This window comes from Fulmarus glacialis, unplaced genomic scaffold (assembly GCF_000690835.1).
Source record: "Fulmarus glacialis isolate BGI_N327 unplaced genomic scaffold, ASM69083v1 scaffold6418, whole genome shotgun sequence".
Classification (NCBI taxonomy): Eukaryota; Metazoa; Chordata; class Aves; order Procellariiformes; family Procellariidae; genus Fulmarus; species Fulmarus glacialis.
The window spans coordinates 31-21,414 of NW_009228875.1; the positions used below are offsets into that span (position 1 = coordinate 31).

Sequence of the window (21,384 nt, forward strand, 5' to 3'; positions counted from 1 at the left end):
TATTAAAAATCAAATATCAATAAAGATATTGATATTTTGTTACAAAACTCTGAAAACATGTAAAATAAAACGAGAACATTTCCATTCTTTGTTTCAAAATGATTTTATATCTCAACAATATAAAGGGAAAAAACCCCAAATTATTCAATGATAGTACTACCAACTTGGCACATAACTTTTAGAATAATTTAAATCAGAAATTCTAACATTTTTTTAGTTTCCTTTTGGTAAAAATATTATACAGAAGTCCATGGCAAGGAAAACATCTCATTAGAATTGCATTCCTAAAATTCAAGACAGAAATTCTCATAAGCTATATCTATAACCCTAGTAAAGGAGGGCCACAGACCAGGGACCTACTGGTCAAGAGGCACAGATTGGCTCATGTCCAGCTTGGCTTACAAAGGGCAAAGTTTCTTTGTGACATGTTTGTCTTAGAAACAGCTAGTCAAGAACACTTCAAAATAGAGTCAGAAATCAAGCTAGTAAATAAATAGCATGAATGATCAGGATCCAGGGCTCCTTACCAGCCTTTTTTGTTTAACTACACAGATATAGTCCCACAAAGTTCAGGAGCTTGCTTTTGCTGTTGCTTTTGACAAATTAGAAGTTAACTTTTACATCAGTTTTGAAGACCTACCTAGTCGTGATAACTTTTTCTGAACATAAATGCTAAATAAATTAATGCTTTTGTGTATGTAAACTGTACTATATTACGACTGGAAAATTATTATATTTGTGGTTTTGATGGATTATGCAAATCAAGAAAATAATTTATATACATACCTAGTTTATCATCATGTTGTTTCCAGATATAGGAATCAATGAGCATGAATATTTGAATTCTTGCTTTTCAGAACAGGTTGACGCAAATAGTTTTTATCTGTTCAAATCACTGGTTCTTCAGATCCTAAACAGGCAGAGCTTTCAAAAGAAGTTTTTTCAGTCCAAACCAAAACAGAAAAGAATCATAAAACACACAAAGATAACACGTCTTTTCAAGGACACTCTCCAGCTGTTTGCTTACTCTGGCTTTCCAGTTCCTCAGCACGAATGAAAAGACCAGGACATGGTCTTTACTGTTTTAGAAACAAAAACAACTTTCTCAAATATATTTCATTTGCCTACAGACAACTGCATGTGGTAATTTCAGAATGCCACAATCACTACAGAGGAATGCTGCATTGTATTTCTTCAAATTTTCATAAGTAGGCTTTATTTTTTACAGTTCACTAAATCAGGCTGCAGTTATCTGAATTTTATGATTCAGTTCACAGCAAGAATGAAAGCTCAAAAGAACATAAAAGTTATTTTAATTTCAGAAATTGCTTTGGTACACTGGTTGTAGGGCTCTCATTTAATGCACAGTCTATTTGTAAAGAAAAATCAAAACTGCTTTTTAAAATGATGTTATGGCTGCATCACTTAATGAAGCTGAATAGCTGCTATCAGTGGTCTTAGTGATAATTCTGGAAGTAAAGCATCCAACATCCAATGTATTAGATCTACAATTTATTTATTTGCTGGTACAATTTAGCAGAACTGACCAGAATTATTCATAGTATTTGGAAAGTGGTTTCTAACTTAAATCTAACAAACTTCATAAAATTTGTTGTGCGTCAGTTGATAGTGAAGAACTTCAACATTGAACAGCTCATGTTTTAAGCTTCCAAATTTCTTTAGAATTATTACTGAGTTGCATTATAATTCTCAAGAAGCTGCTTAGGATCCATTGAGGCAGCAAAACATTTGGTTCCTTACTATTCTGCAAATATTTATGTGCTTGCTAAGATTTGACTGCATTCGGACAGTAATCCACATTATGTATTGCAAATACATTCAATTACATCATCAATATAAAACTTCTTTTCATCCAAATAAACCAGGTTCTATCCAAACAGAGTTTTGTATGAGCACTCAGAGAGAAGGTCCGTAGAATTAATTGTACAACTTATACCATCAATACATATCTCGGGTAAAATTCTGTCTTTACAGAATTACCTCAAAACATGTGCTATTTCAGTCTTAACTAAATGATTAGAATAAAGCTTAGAAGGGATTTGCATGGTACATAGATCTTGAGTGCTTCTCAGCTAAAGAAATAGCGGAATTTCAACTATTTGTCATAATCACATAAGATTCAAAGATACAGCTTAGAATGAAAAGTAGTTTGACATAAGATTCTTTCAAGCATCAATGATAATTGAAAAAAATTCTAATAATACGAAGCAATAAAAGCAGAGTTTAAAACTACAAGAAAGAACCTACTATTCAACAGGTTGCACATGTGTGCATGTATACACATATTTACGTTTAAAATACTCATATGCATCTTTCGGTACTTTTTGTTTAAACTACTTTCCTGTACCTTCTAGAAATGTTTCTATTTCTGTAATATAAATATTCCTAAAAAGAAAATATTTACCTAAAATTATTTAGAAAATGACTATGAAACTGATGATTTTTTTTTTTCTCCCCTTCGACCTTTTAGTCACAGATCATGAAAAACATAATAGGCAAATCTGTAATTTGGCCTTCAGCAACTTTGGGAAATAAACACAGAAAACACAGTCAAAACCTATTCAGAATTTCACTGTACAATAATTAGCTGAAAATTTTTAACATGTTTCACTAATGCTAGTCTAAAATCTAAATTAAAGGCCCAATCCTGTCTGCTTTTGAGAAAATATAAGTTTTACTTTTACTTTACTAGAAACAATATTAGAACCAAAATCAATTCAAAATTAATAAAAATCATGATACATCAGTATTATATTAAGTAATAATGGAGGTTCAGTAAAAAGAATACAAGGCAAAGAATAGAATAGTGCACTGTGGTTTTATTGATGGCAGCAATGACAATTTGCCTCTTTCATATGTAAAAAGTATTCAGCTTCATGTAACTAAGAACTTTAAAAAAGTCTCTTGTGGTGCCAGGACCAAATTCCTTCTGCTCACATGAGCTGTCTTTGTTCCATCCTGTTGCTTGGAAAAAGCCAGAATTTCTTCTAGAAGTCTTCAACAAGTTGGAGCTGCCAGTGAATCAGTGAATTTCCCCCCACCCCGAGAAGGTTTCTAAATGAAAAAAAAAAAACACAAAACCAACACAATAGATAAGCATAAAAACTCTCTGCTCTTTGTGCAACATACACTTAACTGTTATTTCATTTTCTTCCTCCAAAAGAGTGGATATCTGCTTTTCAGTACTTACAGAGATACAAGTCTTTAAAAGAATAAATCAGAAGGTTGCACTTCAATGCAATAAGTATGATTGGTATAATACAAGGAAAGAACGCTTTCTGGCAATGACTTCTCACAAAAATGAAGTTTCTCCATCGGTAAGGACTTCAATACAGATTTTATAGCAAGTTTGACAAGATGTAGATTAATTCTGTCATGGAGCAAAGGAAAACCCAAGAAACAGATAATGACCAGGCACTCATAGGTTCACACTCCTAGGTTCTTTCAAGCTTCTCCAAAAGCTATGATCCTTCAAAACACTTGTTTCTGATTCCTTGTTCCCCTTCTTTTTCATACTATCATGACATTTTATGCAGGAAGTGTAAGCTCAGGATGTATTTTTATTATTGTTAGGTTGTAATTCTTCTATCTTGATTCTCTAGGAGGAATCTTATTTTACAGACCTGTTAAAGCTAGTATTTGACTTGTACCCTAAACAACCAACAATGGGTTCAAGGGCTCTCAAGGCAATGCTCTGATAAAGTTCTGAGTTAGTGTTCTCTACCTCACACTGCTGGATATTAATAAATGATCATTTCTAGGTAAACTGCAACCACAGTGAGGTACTGACTACCCTATACTTCTGTTACCTCACCTTAACATGACTAATCTATCACTCTGTCTTCATAATAAACACCAGGTCAAGACTTCCTGCAAGTCTGCAGCAACTGTTCTTAATACCCGAAGCATAGAACAGTGTGGCAAGCAGCTCTTCAGAAGGATAGAATCATAGAACGGTTTGGGTTGCAATAGACCATTAAAGATCACCTAGTCCAATGCCCCTGAAATGAACACGCACATCTTCAACTAGATCAGGCTGCTCAGAGCCCCTTCCAACATGACCTTCCATGTTTCCAGGGATGGGGCATCTACCACCTCTCTGGGCAACTTGTGCCAGTGTTTCACCACCCTCATCGTAAAAAATTTCTTCCTTATATCTAGTCTAAATCTACCCTCTTTTAGTTTAAAACCATTATCCCTTGTCCTGTCGCAACAGACCCTGCTCAAAAGTCTATCCCTACCTTTCTTATAACCCCCTTTTAAGTACTGAAAGGCTGCAGTAAGGTCTCCCTGGAGCCTTCTCTTCTCCAGGCTAAACAACCCCACGGATCCAAATTCCACTTCTAAAAAACGAATCAGGATTTTAAAAACTTAAGCCTCCTCACACTTAAGGCCCCATTACACTGTAGACATAGATTATGAGCTGATATTTGTCAATACTAATTCCAGATTTGCAAGGGCAACTTCAACACCTAAGTATGCTGAAAACTAATCTAGGAAGCAGTATAGCTTCATTTCTGCATTGTTGTACCAGTGCTAATAAATCCTCCCTGACAAGTGATGTAACATTATACAGGTAGGTCTAAGAGCTTTTGGGTCTGAGGTGATATGTCTACTGTATGGACCTAATGTTTCATCTTTGATACGTGCCCTATCATACTCAATACAAATATGGCCAGCAAACTTTACTTCTACAGTTGCTTAAGTTGCCTTTGAAAACAAGACACCTTGGCATTTTAAATGTTAAATACTACAGTATTAAAATTCTACAGAATTTACCAATTTATTATATAAAATAATCATCAATAAGGGCTCTCCATTTCTTTTCAGGAAAAAAAATTAATTTACTTTACATAATACAGAGGTACGCCCTCTCAGGGAGTAAAGGTGTCATTAATCAATGATCTGGTGAAGAAGTAAATTATCCTTCAGTGGAAAGTTGTGGTAAAATTATGTCTCACTGGATCCCTTAAAACTTCCCCTGAAAAATCATGTCTTCATCTAACAGGTTATCAAAAACTTGAAATAAGAACAATATGCCATACTCTCAAAAGCTCTAAGGAATAAAAAGGAGGAAAAATGTATAGAAAACCACTTCTAGGAACTGACAGTCAATATTCCTGAACTTTTACATGTCAAGACATTAAAGCTACACTGTTGTACAAGTCTGGGTAAGCCGAAAGCAATTTAGAAAAGGACTATGTTTGATTTTCTGCCTACATTTAAAACCAGAGAAGAACTGATTACATCCACCACTTATTTTTGGAAAAGCTTAATAGATCTTCATTACCGTTTCTCTCTAATTCCACTGTCTTCAGCCAGGACCTCATTAGGTCAAGTGTAATGCATTTCAAAATGCAACCTAAGTATAAGATACATGGTAGCATGAGATGTGCTATGGGGAGCTATAAGCTTATCTGATAGATATGACCACAGTATCACAATAAACAACACCTCACACATCACTTTACCTATCAAACAAGACAAATGAGGGCAGCTGCACTGGATTCTACGCGAGCTTCAGAAAGCAAATCTAGCAGGCAAAAGCTCGTCTGTACCACACAGAAAAAGCTTCTGGATACAGCACTACAACATTTTTATTCTCAAAAAGATTGGCTATAGAGTGTTCTTAAACTGAGGAAGAATTTCCACTTTTTGACACTATTCAGAGACGACCGCAAATGCCACGCTCTTGAAGAGAAAGGAACAAGATGTTCAGTTTTCCAAATATTCGCCAGAACACAGTGGCAGAGGAAAGAAAATCCGTATTATAAATTCTAGACAAAATAAAGGATTGTTCTGACTGGAACTAAAACAGGAGCTAACTATGCTTACGTAGCACCACCCAACCTCTATATAGAAGGCGCCTCTTGCCTCTCTCTTTTCTTTTTCTACCTGAGTGATCCTAGTGTTTCAAGAATCTAAGACCAATGTCATATCTTGACAACTTCATTTTGGTGTCAACATCCAATAGCTGTTACATTATTTTATGTTGAAGTGCGGTTGAGCTCAATACTGGAAATTTTCCAAATACAAACCTAAATCTGATAAAGCAGCTAATTAAAATAACAAGATTTAGCAAATCATTTTAATATAAAATACACAAATATTCTAACTGATTACATTTGAGCCATTTAGAGATAGTTTCCACTTAATTAAAGTTCAAGACAATTCAGTTATGGCAGCTAATGAAGATGGCATTGCATGTTTTGATCTAGAGGGAATGAATCTTCCTGTCAAGCAGTAAGTTGTATTTTCTCATCATGAACTGCTGTTTAACTTCTACAGTATTTGCTATATGTATTGTGGAAGATAAAGTGCATAATATTCCAACAGAGTTAGACTTACAAAAGTAGCCAAAATTTACCAGGTTTAAGCTGCCACGGATTGTACATTGCACTGGGTTAATAAGTTCAGTTTTGGATGACAAATTGGCACTATCTATCTAACGTGAGCAGATGTTCAAGTAAACAGTCCTGGGCCAAAAGAGGACACAGGAAATACCCAATTTCATCAACTGAGGAAGAGAATCTTAAACTATGACGAAGAAAAAGAAGCATGTATCTGGAAGTATTGTCAATAAAAGATGTACTTTTTAAAGCAAAGTAAGTAGTTGCTGAAAAATTATATTCAGCTTCGTGACATATTCTCCAAAATATATCTTGTTTTTTTTTTTTTTCTGGATGAGGAGAGTCCCTTGCTCCTTGTTGACAAATGCTTTTACGTTTCTTTAACTGACGCTATTTATGACCTGAATCTAAACCCTTTATTTAGAGATGTCTGACAGGAAACAATAGTATTTGAACTGGGGCTGTAACTGTTTATTTTTTATGGCAGGTAGGTTTTGACACCGAGTTTGCTGTCCATTTAAATCAGGATCCTGTTAGAATCTTCAAAGCAAGGTGTAAGAAAACCCGCAAGGAACAACCACCTGTGCCTTAGAAAGGTTGCTCCTTATTTGGCAACAATTCATCCTCTGTTCTTGGGATACAGAAGTTACTATCACTCTCTCTGGATGTCTGTTTTCCCCCCTCTCCCAGCTGACCAAAGCTAAACACAGTTTTCCACATTTATACTGTAAAACTACGAAAATACCAAAAATATTACCTAAAGACACAAAAAACCCTCCTTGATTTTGACTGCTGTCTACACTGGGCACATTTCGTTCGGCTGATCACACTGACAGTCCTCTGAGCCAAATGAGCTGGTTTAGAACTCAGCTCAGGGCATAGGCCAGAATTATTTCTGCATAAATTATCTCATGACATGTTTATTGATAGTGATTGATACACTTACTTAAAATAGAAAATAGAATGATATGTGCAAAAATAGAATAATTATCACCTTCGCAAGAGTCAGTACTAGATTTTGCTCTTATATTGTCAGTAATCCCCCAAATGAAAAAGGTATTTTACCATATGATCAAAAAAGTAAAATCATACGTTACTGCATGTCAGAAATACCAAAAGCTGCAGAGATCAGCAGCACCTATTAAGCCAACTGAAGGTGGAGGACGGGAGCAAGGAAAGGAACTAAAAGGAGCTCGGTAAAAATAAACTGGCTAGTAGGGAAAAAAAAAAATCAGATTCAAGACAGACACATTGTACATGTACACCAAATAGCATGTGACTTTACAAAGCTTTCTTTATTCAGGATAGACTTCTAATCAACATTTGAAAATTAAGGATTTAGAAGATCCTCAAGTAAAATGAAAGCAGTACAGCACACTTGGTTTGTGTAGTAAAAGAATTCTAACTGTTTTATCTGACTGGCCTTTTTAGATTTCTGAATGTATACATCAGGTGTATTTTCTGAGGATGATACATAATCCCTTCATTTCTGCTAATTAATAAAGCATAGATGCAAGTACACCCTCAAGATTCAGAGTATGGTAGATATTCTTAGGCCTTGTACCTCCCCATTCAACGGTGAGCTCACAGATATCAGATTTTACTGTTGCAAATTCTCCTTTCCATGCTAAGCAAAACAATAAAAATATTTATTCACATAAATGGCTCATAAGAAGTAGAATATGGGACCTTGGACAGAGACAGACAGTACTGAGTTCAGCAGAGACTACAGCCACTTATTTCAGAGAAGCTGGTCCAATGTATGTGAATGAGAGAAACTTGCTGCTGCTCTCAGGTGAAGTATAAAGTAAAAGCTTGCTCAGATGACCTGAGTCCTTACATAAAGCAAAGTTAAAAAGCTGTTTGCCAAAGTGTTTTTATTGCCTTCCCTCTTCCCACAGGTGTATTAAGTCTCTTCATACAGCCACAAAATCCAGAGAAACAGAGATATCCAACTTCTATCATAAATATACCAATATCCCTAAAAAACTTTAGAAGCAATATCCCAAACATATCTTCCATGTAGATGATTGCAAGAAGTGGTTTCTAAACTAAAAAGACACAACCATAAAACTTTCACTTAAATGATAAGACACTGATTTAATATCCATAGTTCTCCATAGGTGTAGCAATCACTGCTCTGTGCTTGCTCCTTATAAACAGATTACCACTATTAAACAAAGAAGGTCATACATGTGCTATTGCTTAATACTTTTTTTCTTTTTAATGAGAAACAAGGTTTTTCTAGGAATTTTAAGTTCTCTATTTGCTTGTAAAATGGTGATAACAGTAATTTCTTTGTTCAAAATATTCATCATCTGCAACCCAATGCTGAGGGTTCTTATACAACAAACTACTGCCAAAGTTGTAAAAAGTTCTCTCACAAACTTCACAAAGACTGAAGAACACTGAAGTATAGAACAATCCAGATCTACTTTTCTTGAAATCTAAACCCATAAATAAAATGTCAATATCATATATTTACCTTTTATTTCTTATTAATCAGTTTCTAGCTCTTGGGGGTTGATAAAATTGTTGAGTAGGTCGTGTGGATCGTCTTGGCTGACCATCACCTCCTCTGCGGAATTCTAGAGTTTGCTCATATGTTTCTTCTTCCTCCTCCTGCAGGTAAATAGCATTGTTTTAAATGGAAGAGTAGGTAAATGCATTATACATGAGTAGGCATATGCATACATACACACACAACACATACTCACACACACACGTATGAATTAATTCATGCACACATAGCAACTGCTGCTTCTGTGCTGATGACCACTTAACAAAATACGTGAGATAATGGCAGTGGGTTTTTCAAACCTCGGAAGGCTAACAAAACCAAGATGGAGAATCTCAAAACTCAATCCCCAGGGCAGCAGCAGCAGTTATTAAAAATTTGCAGAAAAAAAGCATATATATTAAAGTAAAATTATTTTCCAAGAGTCATACAGGCAACAAACTCAAGAAGCAAGATAACCTTGATAACCTGACAGAGCAAGAGAAATACCAGCTTTTGGGAGTTTAGCAATGAAATAAAAGAATTAGGAAATGCAGGAAGGAAAAAAGGAAAGGAAAGGAAAGGAAAAGGAAAGGAAGGAATAAGGAACAGCATCTGGCAATGTGCATACTAGAAAAACAGATCTGAAACAGTAGATAAAAATCTGTGATGCAGTAATAATGAAAAAAGCCTACAAGTGGACAGCAATTTAGATATGAATTTGCTATGTGCAGCAATAATATATGTAACCTCTGAATAATGAGAGGAGAGGTAATTACATATTTGCAATATTGCATTCACTCCTAGGCATCTCAATACCAGAAGATATCGAGAAATTACATGGAATTCAGAGAAAAAAAAAGAACAAAAATAATAAAGAGACTGGAGAATGATTTACAAAGGAAGATTAAAATAGCTACATATTTACTTTGGTCAAGAAATACCGAAAGGAAAAACATTCATCTGATGGAACATTTGAAGGCGGTACACACTAATGATAGAGAAGAATTTTAAGAGCATTAGAGTTGATAACAAAGAGAAATATAAGAAAAAAATTATAGGCTGAAAAAAAAAAAGTTTCTGAACATGAGTATGATTGTCAAATGCTGTCTCAGGGAAACAGTTATAATTTTGTTTCTTTAATATCCTAACACTATACTGCAGCGGACACCAGGTCTAGAGGGAACATGCTGTAAGAAATTCACTTTTGGGAAAAAGTACTGAGTATGTAACTCTTAATTCCCTTTCATTCACAACATAGGAACATACAGGAACACAAACCAAGAACATTGAATGATTCATTAAAAGTTCGTCAACAATTCCAACACCCAGAAACTGTCTCAGAGTGCAGCATGCATATAACAAAGAGTAAGCAAGTCACAGCAGTAAAATACTTCACTATAAGAGACAGAAAGGAAAATCTACAGCCTAAGTTTCTTTCTGTTGTGAAAAGTTAGATCTCACTCAAGAAACGTCTCTTTCTGAATCAGCTTGAATATCAATAAACATGCATTTTTAAAATAACAGTTACAGACAACCACATTTTTCCTATTTACAGGGCACATCTGCAGTCATAGTTATATTTCCAGAACAACAGATTAAGCCCTACTACAGAGAGTCTGCAATAACTGTAGAAGAAAACAGATTTTCAGCACAATTGAATACAGCATAATTGATTTATATCTTTTAGTTTCACTGTAGCTAAAGGCTGAGAACCATGGAACTCTGCCATAAAACTTACTTTTCTCAGTGTACCTCTTTTACTGCTTGCAGCACTATCGATTCTCTCATATAAAGAGGTTCAGAGACACTGATTATCCGAAAGAAAAAAATAGAAAAGCAGATGTCTAACCAAAAAATCCACACAGTTTGCAATACCGTTAGCCCTAGTACAAACCCTCAACTTAGTGTATGAAGTAATCTCCCATCACTGACAATGCAAGCTGTACTAGCATCAAAATGCTAAAAGGTAAGCTAGATGCCTGAAGAGGTCTAAATACCTTTAGCTCTTTCAGTATACTCCAAGAAACCTGAATAGCTGAAAATAGTTCCATATTATTTGCCAAAAGAGTAAAGAAAGACGCAACTGCAAGTTTTCTTAAAATTCTTTGCCAAAGCTTCAATCTAACATAAAAGAACTCACTCTTCAAAAATGAATTGGTGAACTTTCATGTGCTCAAAATTTGGATTTCCCCAAAACTGGAAAACTAAATGGCATATAAGCATGACGGAAAATGTAGCAATGCATACTGGTGTTTTCAAGAGACTGTAGCGAATTAGACATCTCACCTGTAATAGCCAACCTCTTTCTAAGGGTATCAGAGTAAATTTCTAGAGCAGCAAATCTTCATCAAATCTCAAAGTTAAAGATGTTGATCCTTTGAATCCAGTAAAATAAAATTAAAACTAGAATTTGTATTACACATTTCTATTTTGGTGTAGTTGTCTTTACACATAGAATGAAAAGCTTCAGATGCACGCATTCGAATTCAAGTATTTTTATTACAATAGGCTCTGAATGACACGAAAGTGAGCAATGCAGCAAATTATAATAAGAATGAATGAGCAACAGAACACGTTTCAACTGTTCCCTCGTTCTTCTCTATGCGCAGTGGCTCCCCACACAGTTACTGATCACCTTGCTGAAGTCTGCCATCTCTTTATTAAACATTGGTTCTTGTTTTGCATTCTTTTCTTCCACTGTTTCTTGATCACTGACCCTCAATCCACCACTGTGATCTTTCATCCTTTTTCTATTGCCATTTTATTTCCATCTTAAGGATTTACTTTAAAATCTCTCTACCCCATGCTCAAAACTGCCATCCCTCTTCTGGAACAGCACCCACCCTGTGTAGGCAAAACTTACTATCTCTAATGTTCACTTCCTTGTTTTTTCTGTTCTTTAACCTAAAAAATTCAGCTGTCTACATTTATTCCATTATAATTCTGCAGTCAATTAGGTCACACATCTTGCCACAAACTCTATTTTTCCAATCTTTCTTGCTGCTTGCTTTCAATTTATCAGTTGCTGTGACTCATTCTAAATTATTCCATTTCCTACTTCCGTATCCATGTAAGATCTAGATTACATTTTATAAAGCAAAGGTGGCCACAAATCTCTCTCAGAGCATTTTCATTCTCCTTCTATTACCAGTAGAGGTTTTATATTAGTACACTACTCCAAAAACTAATATATTTTATTATCTCCATCCTTCAGTTTATTATTCATTATTTATCTAATATTCCAGAATCCAGGACTGAGTTTTCTAGTACTTGCACAATGCCTACCTAGGGCTACCTACCCTGAGATTAAACGATACCACTAAGCACAACTGCAAAACATAGCATGAACTGGCAGATCCATAGGAAAAAGCAAGGAAAGGTTTACAATGCAAACAATGAAATGCACAAAGAAATTATTGCAGTAACATGTTAGAATGACATGAGAGAGAGGGTGGAGGATGTCAGCATTCTTTAGGTATTTAAAACAAGATGGCGAACAGGGAAGCCAAAGTCATTGGGAATTTCAGCTTCTATTCAAGATTTTGCCATAAAAATCTGCTGTTACTTTTGATATTTTTGATCCATCTCATAAGACAGACAAGAACTAAACAAGTGTAAAATGGGAATATATGCACACTCAGTGCTTTTATTCTGGACCCATATATTCTGAAGAGCTCGGACCATCACCATACTTTACCAGCTGAGCTTAGTGAATCAGCAAGTAACTTCAGTCCAGCCAAGTGACTACCAGCATGCTTTTACATAAAAAATTCAATGGATTTCATAGCTGCAGAATGAAGTTATAAATCCAGCATTTAAAATACTTTAACAACCAATTTACTCTTAAAATTAAAAATATTAGAGCAGAGTAAATTTGTATTTCATTAAAAGCTTCCTCACTGAATTTCAATTGCAAGACTTCTTTCAGTGCATTCAAAAGAACTGTTTAGAAACTTTTTTTTTTTTTTTTAAATACAGTCCTTGAATACTTACTGTGTAACTTCTGAGAACAATGAATAGGTTGATGACAGTAAAGAGCAGGACAAAAGTTATTAACTTTTATTAACTATAGTTAACAAAAGCCTTGCTGAATGTTCTGATCACATACATTTAGGATGCAGTTGCAATTCACAGCTGAGCAGCTCCAACAGTTTGCCACCTACAAACTAGTTACCTCTGTCTATTCCTGCTTATGAACAGAAAATTCTGCTCTATTCACTGGGCCCTTCTGCTAAGGCTTTTCAATTATAGCTCTCTGTGGGCTATTAAGGGATGTGCAAGGAGGCATAAAGGAGCAGCGTGGGGCCAGGAACCATGGGACAAAGAAGAGACAGAAGGCAAAGAAAGGAGAAGACATTTTCCATTTCAGTAACGTCAAACCACTGTTTCAGTTTAAGCTGTAGTTTTAACTTCACCCACATTCTCAATGCATGGAAAACGTGCTGGACTCAGTACAAAGAAAAGAGTGTTGGCTTCCTTGCAAAATGAACTTTTCTTTCATGTGCATTTCAACTTCCATTTACCAGTCCAGATTTAATGCCTCTTTGCAGTGCCCACTATGCTGGCAACAGCTGTCTCCTGCTGTTAACACACGAAGTGATCTCTTGTTTTGCTGGTTAAATTCCTTTCTTACAACTTGCTTCTTTCGCCTAATCATCCAGTGTTGATGTCCTTGAGTACTTTAATCTTTGATTTTTACAGTTTCCACTTACCCGTGCTTGTAACAATCGAAAATAGGTTGTGAGATTTTCCAGACGTATCAAAAAAAGAAACCAAACAGAAAACCCAACCACATACAGACATACTGAAAAATTCACAAGTTTCCTAGAAAAAGCTAAACTTAAATATTTAAATTGCAATATGTTATATATCCTATACTTGTAAGGAAAAAATCATCGGCTAAAGTGTCTACAGTATTCCCCTAAACTTTTACTTTATCTGAATACTTAAATGGATTCTTAGAACTCCATAACAACTAAGAATGAAAACAGGATTTTGTGAAAAAATAGTTTTTGTAATTTAATAAAAGCACAAGTTTTAAGTTATACGATCTTAGAGAGGCTTTAGGGCATAATTTCAAAAATTACTATCAAATGAGGTGTGAAAAGTCCAAGTAAAAGAGAAATTACCACTAACGTAGATTTTTCAAGGATCTTAACCAAGTATTTTGTGACAAGAGCATTTTTGAAGTGTCTATTACAGAATAATTCAACATATTTGCTCTTGATCAATTTTCTTTGCAAGTTATGCTTGTTACTTAAAATATCAGTTCCTCTCACAGAGTAATCTTCTCAGAGAGTAATCTTTGTGAGTCTGCAGATGCTCACAATTTTTTTTTCACAGTACACAACACATCTATATTAGACTGGGCTTATGGCCATACAAATTTCTGAGTTAAATTATGAGTGAGAAGGACAAGTGGGATTCAAGGTTATACTGCTGTCAGATAATTAATATAAACTCTTAGCCCTATTAATGTGCCTTTAAAGGAGTCACGGTAGCATTACATTTTTAGAAAAATATACTTTTAGTATGCTGACATATATCATGTAAGACATTGCAGTAATGTATCACTGACTAAAAGTACACATAACTAATTGCAAGGATATGGCTGTGTTTAAATCAAAAATGTTAGTTTTTTAAAAAAATGTTATAAAGTAGAAATTACATAATAAAGTTTTTTTAAATTAACCTTTTAATATACCATTTTGAATGTTAACCATACGATACACAATCATTATTGTTACTTCACTCTTGCCTGGATCTTTTGAAATGTACCATCACACTACAATCCAATCTTTTATAACTAAACAAAGGAATGAACTATGTGACACCCTTAAATTTACAACCTTATTCTGACATGTAGGCTGTAGTGCCACAGGCAGTTGCACCAATGTAATGTATTGCTACTGCTGAAACTATTTTCCTTTCTCTTCTCCTGCACCTTTTTCATCACTCTTCTTTCCACTTTTCCTTTCCCTTTTTTGCTCAGGTGTACAGTTGCAACCTTTAACTAATGCAGGTTCAGAAGGTTGGATGGTCAGGATTAGGGAGGAAGAAATGCTCCCTCCTCTCAGAGCTGATAGCTGGTCATCAGCTCAGTCCCTGAAATCACACTCCTAGTCATTCTTAAATTCTTTTCTCATTAAAAGAATCTTATGGAACGTGCAATTAGTCTGCCCTTATTCAAACGCTATGGGTGTGTGAAACAGATTTCGCCATTAGAAGCAGTTAATTAAGAACAAATAAAAGTATCTGAGGATATTTTTATCTGAGGATAATGACTTATGAGCTGAAGTAGAACCTTCTTATCAGAGTGTGTGCATGTTTGCAGGCATGCATGTCAGACAGAACGGTCCCAAAGTTACTGTTTAAACACAAAGAGTTAAAACAAAACCTGCTCAGGACTTTTTCATTTTTAAGTTAACCCCCACTATCACCCCTGTCCTTCTAATGTAAAATCATTTTTATAGTACAGAATTCATTGGTTCTACATTTTATGGATTTACTTCTCTTAGTAAACATGACCTGCTCCAATTTTTTAAAACTTAATCAGCATGATAGCTTTTTAAATTTAAAATAGTTGCAATGGAGTGTAAGAAAATTTAGAAAACAGATTGTCCAGATTTATAATTAACATTAAATTATCCTAAAGACCAAAACTATTAACTTCTAATAAAACTGGTAACTTTACAGGGGACTTGTGAAAATAAAGTAAGAGAACGGCAAAGACAATTCCAAAATAAAGAATCAGATATTTCTTCATTCTTGAATCATGAATGAAAGTGAAAAAAATGACAAGACATATGAAAGGCATTTTCTAACTCACAAAACCAGAACAATGACATTCAAGCTACATTCATTCCTTCTTCCTTCCCCATTGTCTCTATCTCTATCTTTCTCCATATACATATTTCTAGGTATCCAGATATATTTTACTGAGGTCCCAATTAAAGAGCTAAATAAGCACTTTATCTTCTGTTTTGGATAAGAAAATTTTTGATATTTAGACTATTCTTAGAAAAGCACATAGAATACCTACAGAACACCAAGAACACATCTTTAAATTATTCAAATAAATGCAAAACAAAAATCCAAATATATAAAGAAAATGGTTACACGTGCTTTTTCAAAATTTTCTCTCTCGCATTGAGAAAGTACTGTTTTAGTGTTGACTTCTGGATACAACCATCAAGTTGGTTAACTACAGGATATTTAATCAATAGACTAACCAGGATCTACTGTAATGTATGGGAACTGTTGCACTGTTCTAGAACAACACCACCACCACAAAAAAAAAAAAAAAAACAGGAAGAAAATGGAAGGATCAAATACATTGGAAATGTTTGGCCTTATTGGCTAAATGGATTTTTTTTAAAAGCAATAGACTTTTATCCTGAATTGGTAAGAATCTGTAAAGTCTGCTCAAAAAGAAAATACTTTCATTTTAAAGTAAATTTTTCCAAGAACTTTGAATTCAATCTAATTTTAAATTTCTTCTAATAGCACATGCCTGAGGAAAATTGACTTTGGCCACTTCCAATAAGGAAGCTCAACTCCATTAGCAGTAGGGACCACATAAGACTTCAAACATTTTTCTTACTGACTGCATTGATACATTGGCATTATTTTCTGTCTGTAAAGGATATGCAGAATAAACAACTGTAAAGGATTTAGAGAGTATACCCGTTCTTCTCCTACTTGAAAGTCACGACCCCATAAGCATCTAGCCACATACGGGACATTACAAGCATTAGATAATTAGTACAGATGACACACGTGTATAAACGCGTATACACTACACGTATAGTACACCATATGTAACTCTGATTTGATTTTTACATCAAAACCATCAATAGCTTTGCTGAAGCTTTTAGCTTTAGCTCCTCTATAGTAAAATACTGTATTATACTATACAATACAAGACAGTGGTGACAGAAATAGCAATGTTAAATGTATTTGGAACCTACCGAAAGATTTACTGCAAAATCTTAAAATAACTTTAATTGTCCTTAAAGGAATACAGTTGACTTGCTGTATGGTACTGTATGATTTACTAAAAACCTCTTGAGACTTTGAACTGCAGCTACACCATTATTGTTTGTTGCCATTCTATACACAGCCAGAATAATTCCTACCCATTTATATAACATTTTAACCTACTATACTAGTACCATCTTTCGCTCTTCTATTGTTTCTCAAATTGTATGAGATTTTGATGTACTGTATGAGTAAAACACTACATCCTATTTTCAAGCTCTGTACAAAGCCTTTTATGCAACAGACAAATTCAGGTAATGGTTTCCCTAATGCAGGAGTAGTCAAATTCAAAAGCTACTAACAAGTCATTAAAACAAACTTGCTGTAATGTCATTTTAAAAAAAAAAAAAAAACAACCAAAACATACACAAACCATTTATTTCCCTTATTTCCCTTAGAAAAAGGAATCGATCCTTATGAGGGTATGTCTTTGTTTCCACTGAACACAGACGGGCCACAAGTATGTTCCTAACTATGGTACGTAAAACTAAGTGGCATGGAACTCTGCCATACAATCTGTTGCTTTTTCGTTTTCAAAATAAAAATTTCAAGATGACCTTTCCCTAAGCAGTCTTTTCTTTAAGATCAGAAATCAATTAATGATAATAAATCTTTTCTGTTGACTTTCACTAACCAAACATCAGAAGTCAAATAATTTTACATTTTCTTGGCCAGTTTTTGTAAAATTCTACAACGCATTTTTCAGGGCCAGCAATTTATCAACTAAAGCCTTACTACACTAAATTTATAATAAATTTATAATAAATGATTCAGGAATCCTGAAAAAATTGGATATACACTATTAACATTTTTAATTAGATTTATCTCATTTTTCCTCTGCTGAAAGTTGCGACAAAAGCCGCCGAGCTTCAGACACAGCTAATTTTCAAATGATTCTGTTAAGACAATGTACATCCTCAGTTTTGAGTGAAGTAATAAACATTACATACCAAGGGACAGAAAATTTGTAGATTCTTCAGAAAAAAAATCAAGAAATGGAAAATAGATGGATGGACAAGGAAAAGAATTACATACTTAAATCTGAGACAGCTAAAAGCAACACAACAGTTAACTTGGAATCAGACATTTCTTTGTACTTCATTACTTTTCCTCAACAAACAAAGCACTCATTTGTTTTCTAATTAGACTACATTCCAATTACATTTCCGTAAAGCTAGGATAATGTAAGCCTGGGGCATGATTATCCCACAGACATTTTGCTAGCTTATCTGTTCCCCTTAAGGGTATTGCACAGGTTAGTCAAACTTGCAGTCATTCCCTGTGGCACATATTAAAATAAGCGTGCAACTCTTCTTGTGAGATTTGTGCTTGAAACAAACATACTCTCCTGCAAGTTGTCATTATGTTCTCAATACAAAAAAAAGTAATGAATTTTAAAAGTTCCTTAGAAATACATATTTCAGCCATTCACACCATATCCCTTCTATTAGTAAAAGCTTCTTCACATTGAGTAGTATCAATATCAAACTATAAATATTTAAAGGTTTATTTTTAATAATTTCTAGAAGAAAAGCAGATACACTGAAGTAAGATCTGCTACATAAATAACACACAACCAGCACACACATCGAGTTCTCAGTTCAGCAAGAAGAAAGCCACAAACTGGAGATGGAAATGTTTTCAACAAAACGCATAAACTTAACAACATGAAATCAGTAACAGTAACCACTTATGTGCCATAAGGAGTAGCATTACAATAAGGAGTAATTGTGCCAGTTTTCTGAAAAGAGCAGCAAATTAAGGGTCCATCTCCATCATTCCTCCCACATACAACTGTCAGCCCTTCCCTCTCCCCAATATCTTTTTGTTTTGTTTTTGAATAAATGAAGTATTCATCCAGTTTTTCAGAACATCAAGTTGAATGAAGACCTCCGGAAAGGTCTACTTTACGCTGGTAATACAGACAGAGTCCTAAACATATAGTGAAAAAGAATACTTGCATAGACTTGGAAAAAAATTCAGCATTCAGTTTCTTTGGACTAAGTGCACTCATAAGCAAAACCATATACTTCCATATGGGGGAAAAAAGTATTTGCTATATTGCTGGACTTATTTTATATGTAATCAGAAAATTCTGCCAACAAAAATTTTAGAAAGAAAACACTAAGTGATACTACGAGAAATTATCTAATGCTTTGCTGTTAGGGCATGAAACCATTATCAAAACCAAAACAGGGAAGCAGTGAGTTTTGGTGATATTTCAGGGGAAACAGAATGCTGTGTGCACACACTCACCCATGACAAAATTTGGCATACAAATCCCCAACGTCAAACAAACATGTATATCCAGTAAACAAACGCCTATGTGATTTTGTGAATGACCAACTGCACAAAAAAAATTTAGAAAGTAAAACATGGCAAAAGGTATTTAAGTAAATATACAGAAAAATTTTACACAAACAAATATATCCCAACTCCTACTTAAAAAAAAAAATGCTTACAGGTGATGCAGGGACACAGCAATTTAAGAAAGTCTTAAAAGTGAAGGTGACCATGGAGCAACTCAGAATAGCCCCATAAAAAAGAGAGTATCTTAACTTGAAAGTCAGAACCTCTACATTATGTATATGCTGTACGCTTACATTTTAAAATAAAATACGCTGAATTGCACCGATTTTTTAATTATTAACAACTACTTTAAAAAAATATATAGACCATGTCATCTGGCAAGATCTACAACAGGATCAAAGAATTATGATGGGCAAAATATGCTTACAAACATTACAAACTTTTTAAACTGCTACAGGATAGAAGAGTTGGCAGCCGGTCACAAGCAGTGTTCTCCAGGGCTCAGTACTGGGGCCAGTTCTGTTTAATATCTTTATCAGTGATCTGGATGAGGGGATCGAGTGCTCCCTCGGTAAGTTTGCAGACGACACCAAGTTGGGCGGCAGTGTTGATCTGCTCGAGGGTAGGAAGGCTCTGCAGAGGGACCTGGACAGCCTGGATCGATGGGATGAGGCCAGTTGTATGAGGTTCAACAAGGCCAAGTGCCGGGTCCTGCACTTGGGTCACAACAACCCCATGCAGCGCTACAGGCTTGGGGAAGAGTGGCTGGAAAGCTGCCCAGAGGAAAAGGACCTGGGGGTGCTGCTTGACAGCCGGCTGAACATGAGCCGGCAGTGTGCCCAGGTGACCAAGAAGGCCAATGGCATCCTGGCCTGTATCAGAAATAGTGTGGCCAGCAGGAGGAGGGAGGTGATTGTGCCCCTGTACTCAGCACTGGTGAGGCCGCACCTTGAATCCTGTGTTCAGTTTTGGGCCCCTCACTACAAGAAGCACATTGAGGTGCTGGAGCGTGTCCAGAGAAGGGCAACGAAGCTGGTGAAGGATCTGGAGAACAAGTCCTATAAGGAGCGGCTGAGGGAACTGGGGTTGTTTAGTCTGGAGAAAAGGGGACTGAGGGGAGACATTATTGCTCTCTACAACTACCTGAAAGGAGGTTGTACCAAGGTGAGCGTTGGTGTCTCTTCCAAGTAACAAGTGATAGGACGAGAGGAAAAAGCTTCAAGTTGCACCAGGGGAGGTTTAGATTGGATATTGGGAAAAATTTCTTCACCGAAAGGGTTGTCAAGCACTGGAACAGGCTGCCCAGGGAAGTGGTTGAGTCACCATCCCTGGAGTTATTTAAAAGATGTGTAGATGTGTTACTTAGGGACATGTTTTAGTGGTGGACTTGGCAGTGTTAGGTTTGTGGTTAACTTGATGATCTGAAAGGTCTTTTCCAACCTAAATGATTCTATGATTCTAAAGCTCTAAAATCTAATCTTCAACAAATCATTATGTCTACAAATAATTAGTCAATAAGTTAGGGGGAAAAAAAAAAAAAGAAAAAATACTTTTCCATATGTACGAAAAGCAAAAGCACTACATAACAACTCCCCACACACCAGTTTACCCACATTCGCAGTACTTCCCTTCCCTCCTTGATAAGGAGGGAAGTCCTTTTCTAGGTCGAGAGATCAAACTTTATTGAGTACCTCCCTCCTTTAACTGGCCTGGAACTCGTGGGAGACTCAACTCTCACTGGGGACTCTTTCCTCTCCATGGACAGCAATGATGAAACTCTATGACTCATGATGCAATTTCCAATGGTTGGGCCTCACAACACCCAGCAGTGAGGATGGCTGGCGTAACGTAACTGGTGTCAGATATCAAAAGGAGGCCGATTACGTGAACAGGGAAAAGAAGCAAGACTGAAACGGGCCAAGAAGGAAAGCAAGCAAGAAGAGAAGCTCCACCAAGTCTGCATCCAGTATCTTGTAAAATTTTACTTTCAGCCCTAGCACTCAAAGTTCATCATCACTGTCCTAGAATGAAAAGGTACACTGAGGCAGCTCCATCAGGAAAGGAACAAAGATTACTGCAATAACTAAACACCACTGTTTTCATTTTCTCCTAGATGCCATTTGACCCACAGTGGAAGTCCTATATGAGCAAATATAACATAGG

General features: G+C 35.5%; 1 protein-coding gene across 1 annotated transcript in view; it reads right to left on the bottom strand.

Annotated features, from left to right (window-relative positions):
• Positions 1-2,827: 2,827 nt before the first annotated feature.
• LOC104081041 (tudor domain-containing protein 3) overlaps positions 2,828-21,384 on the bottom strand; it is a 29,270-nt gene continuing 10,713 nt past the window's right edge. The window contains exons 3-4 of the mRNA XM_009583630.1: positions 8,857-8,993; positions 2,828-3,075 (exon numbers count right to left, since the gene is read on the bottom strand). Coding sequence (XP_009581925.1) covers positions 8,874-8,993 — 120 coding nt within the window. The 3' untranslated portion in view covers positions 2,828-3,075; positions 8,857-8,873. The remainder of the gene's footprint in view (positions 3,076-8,856; positions 8,994-21,384) is intronic.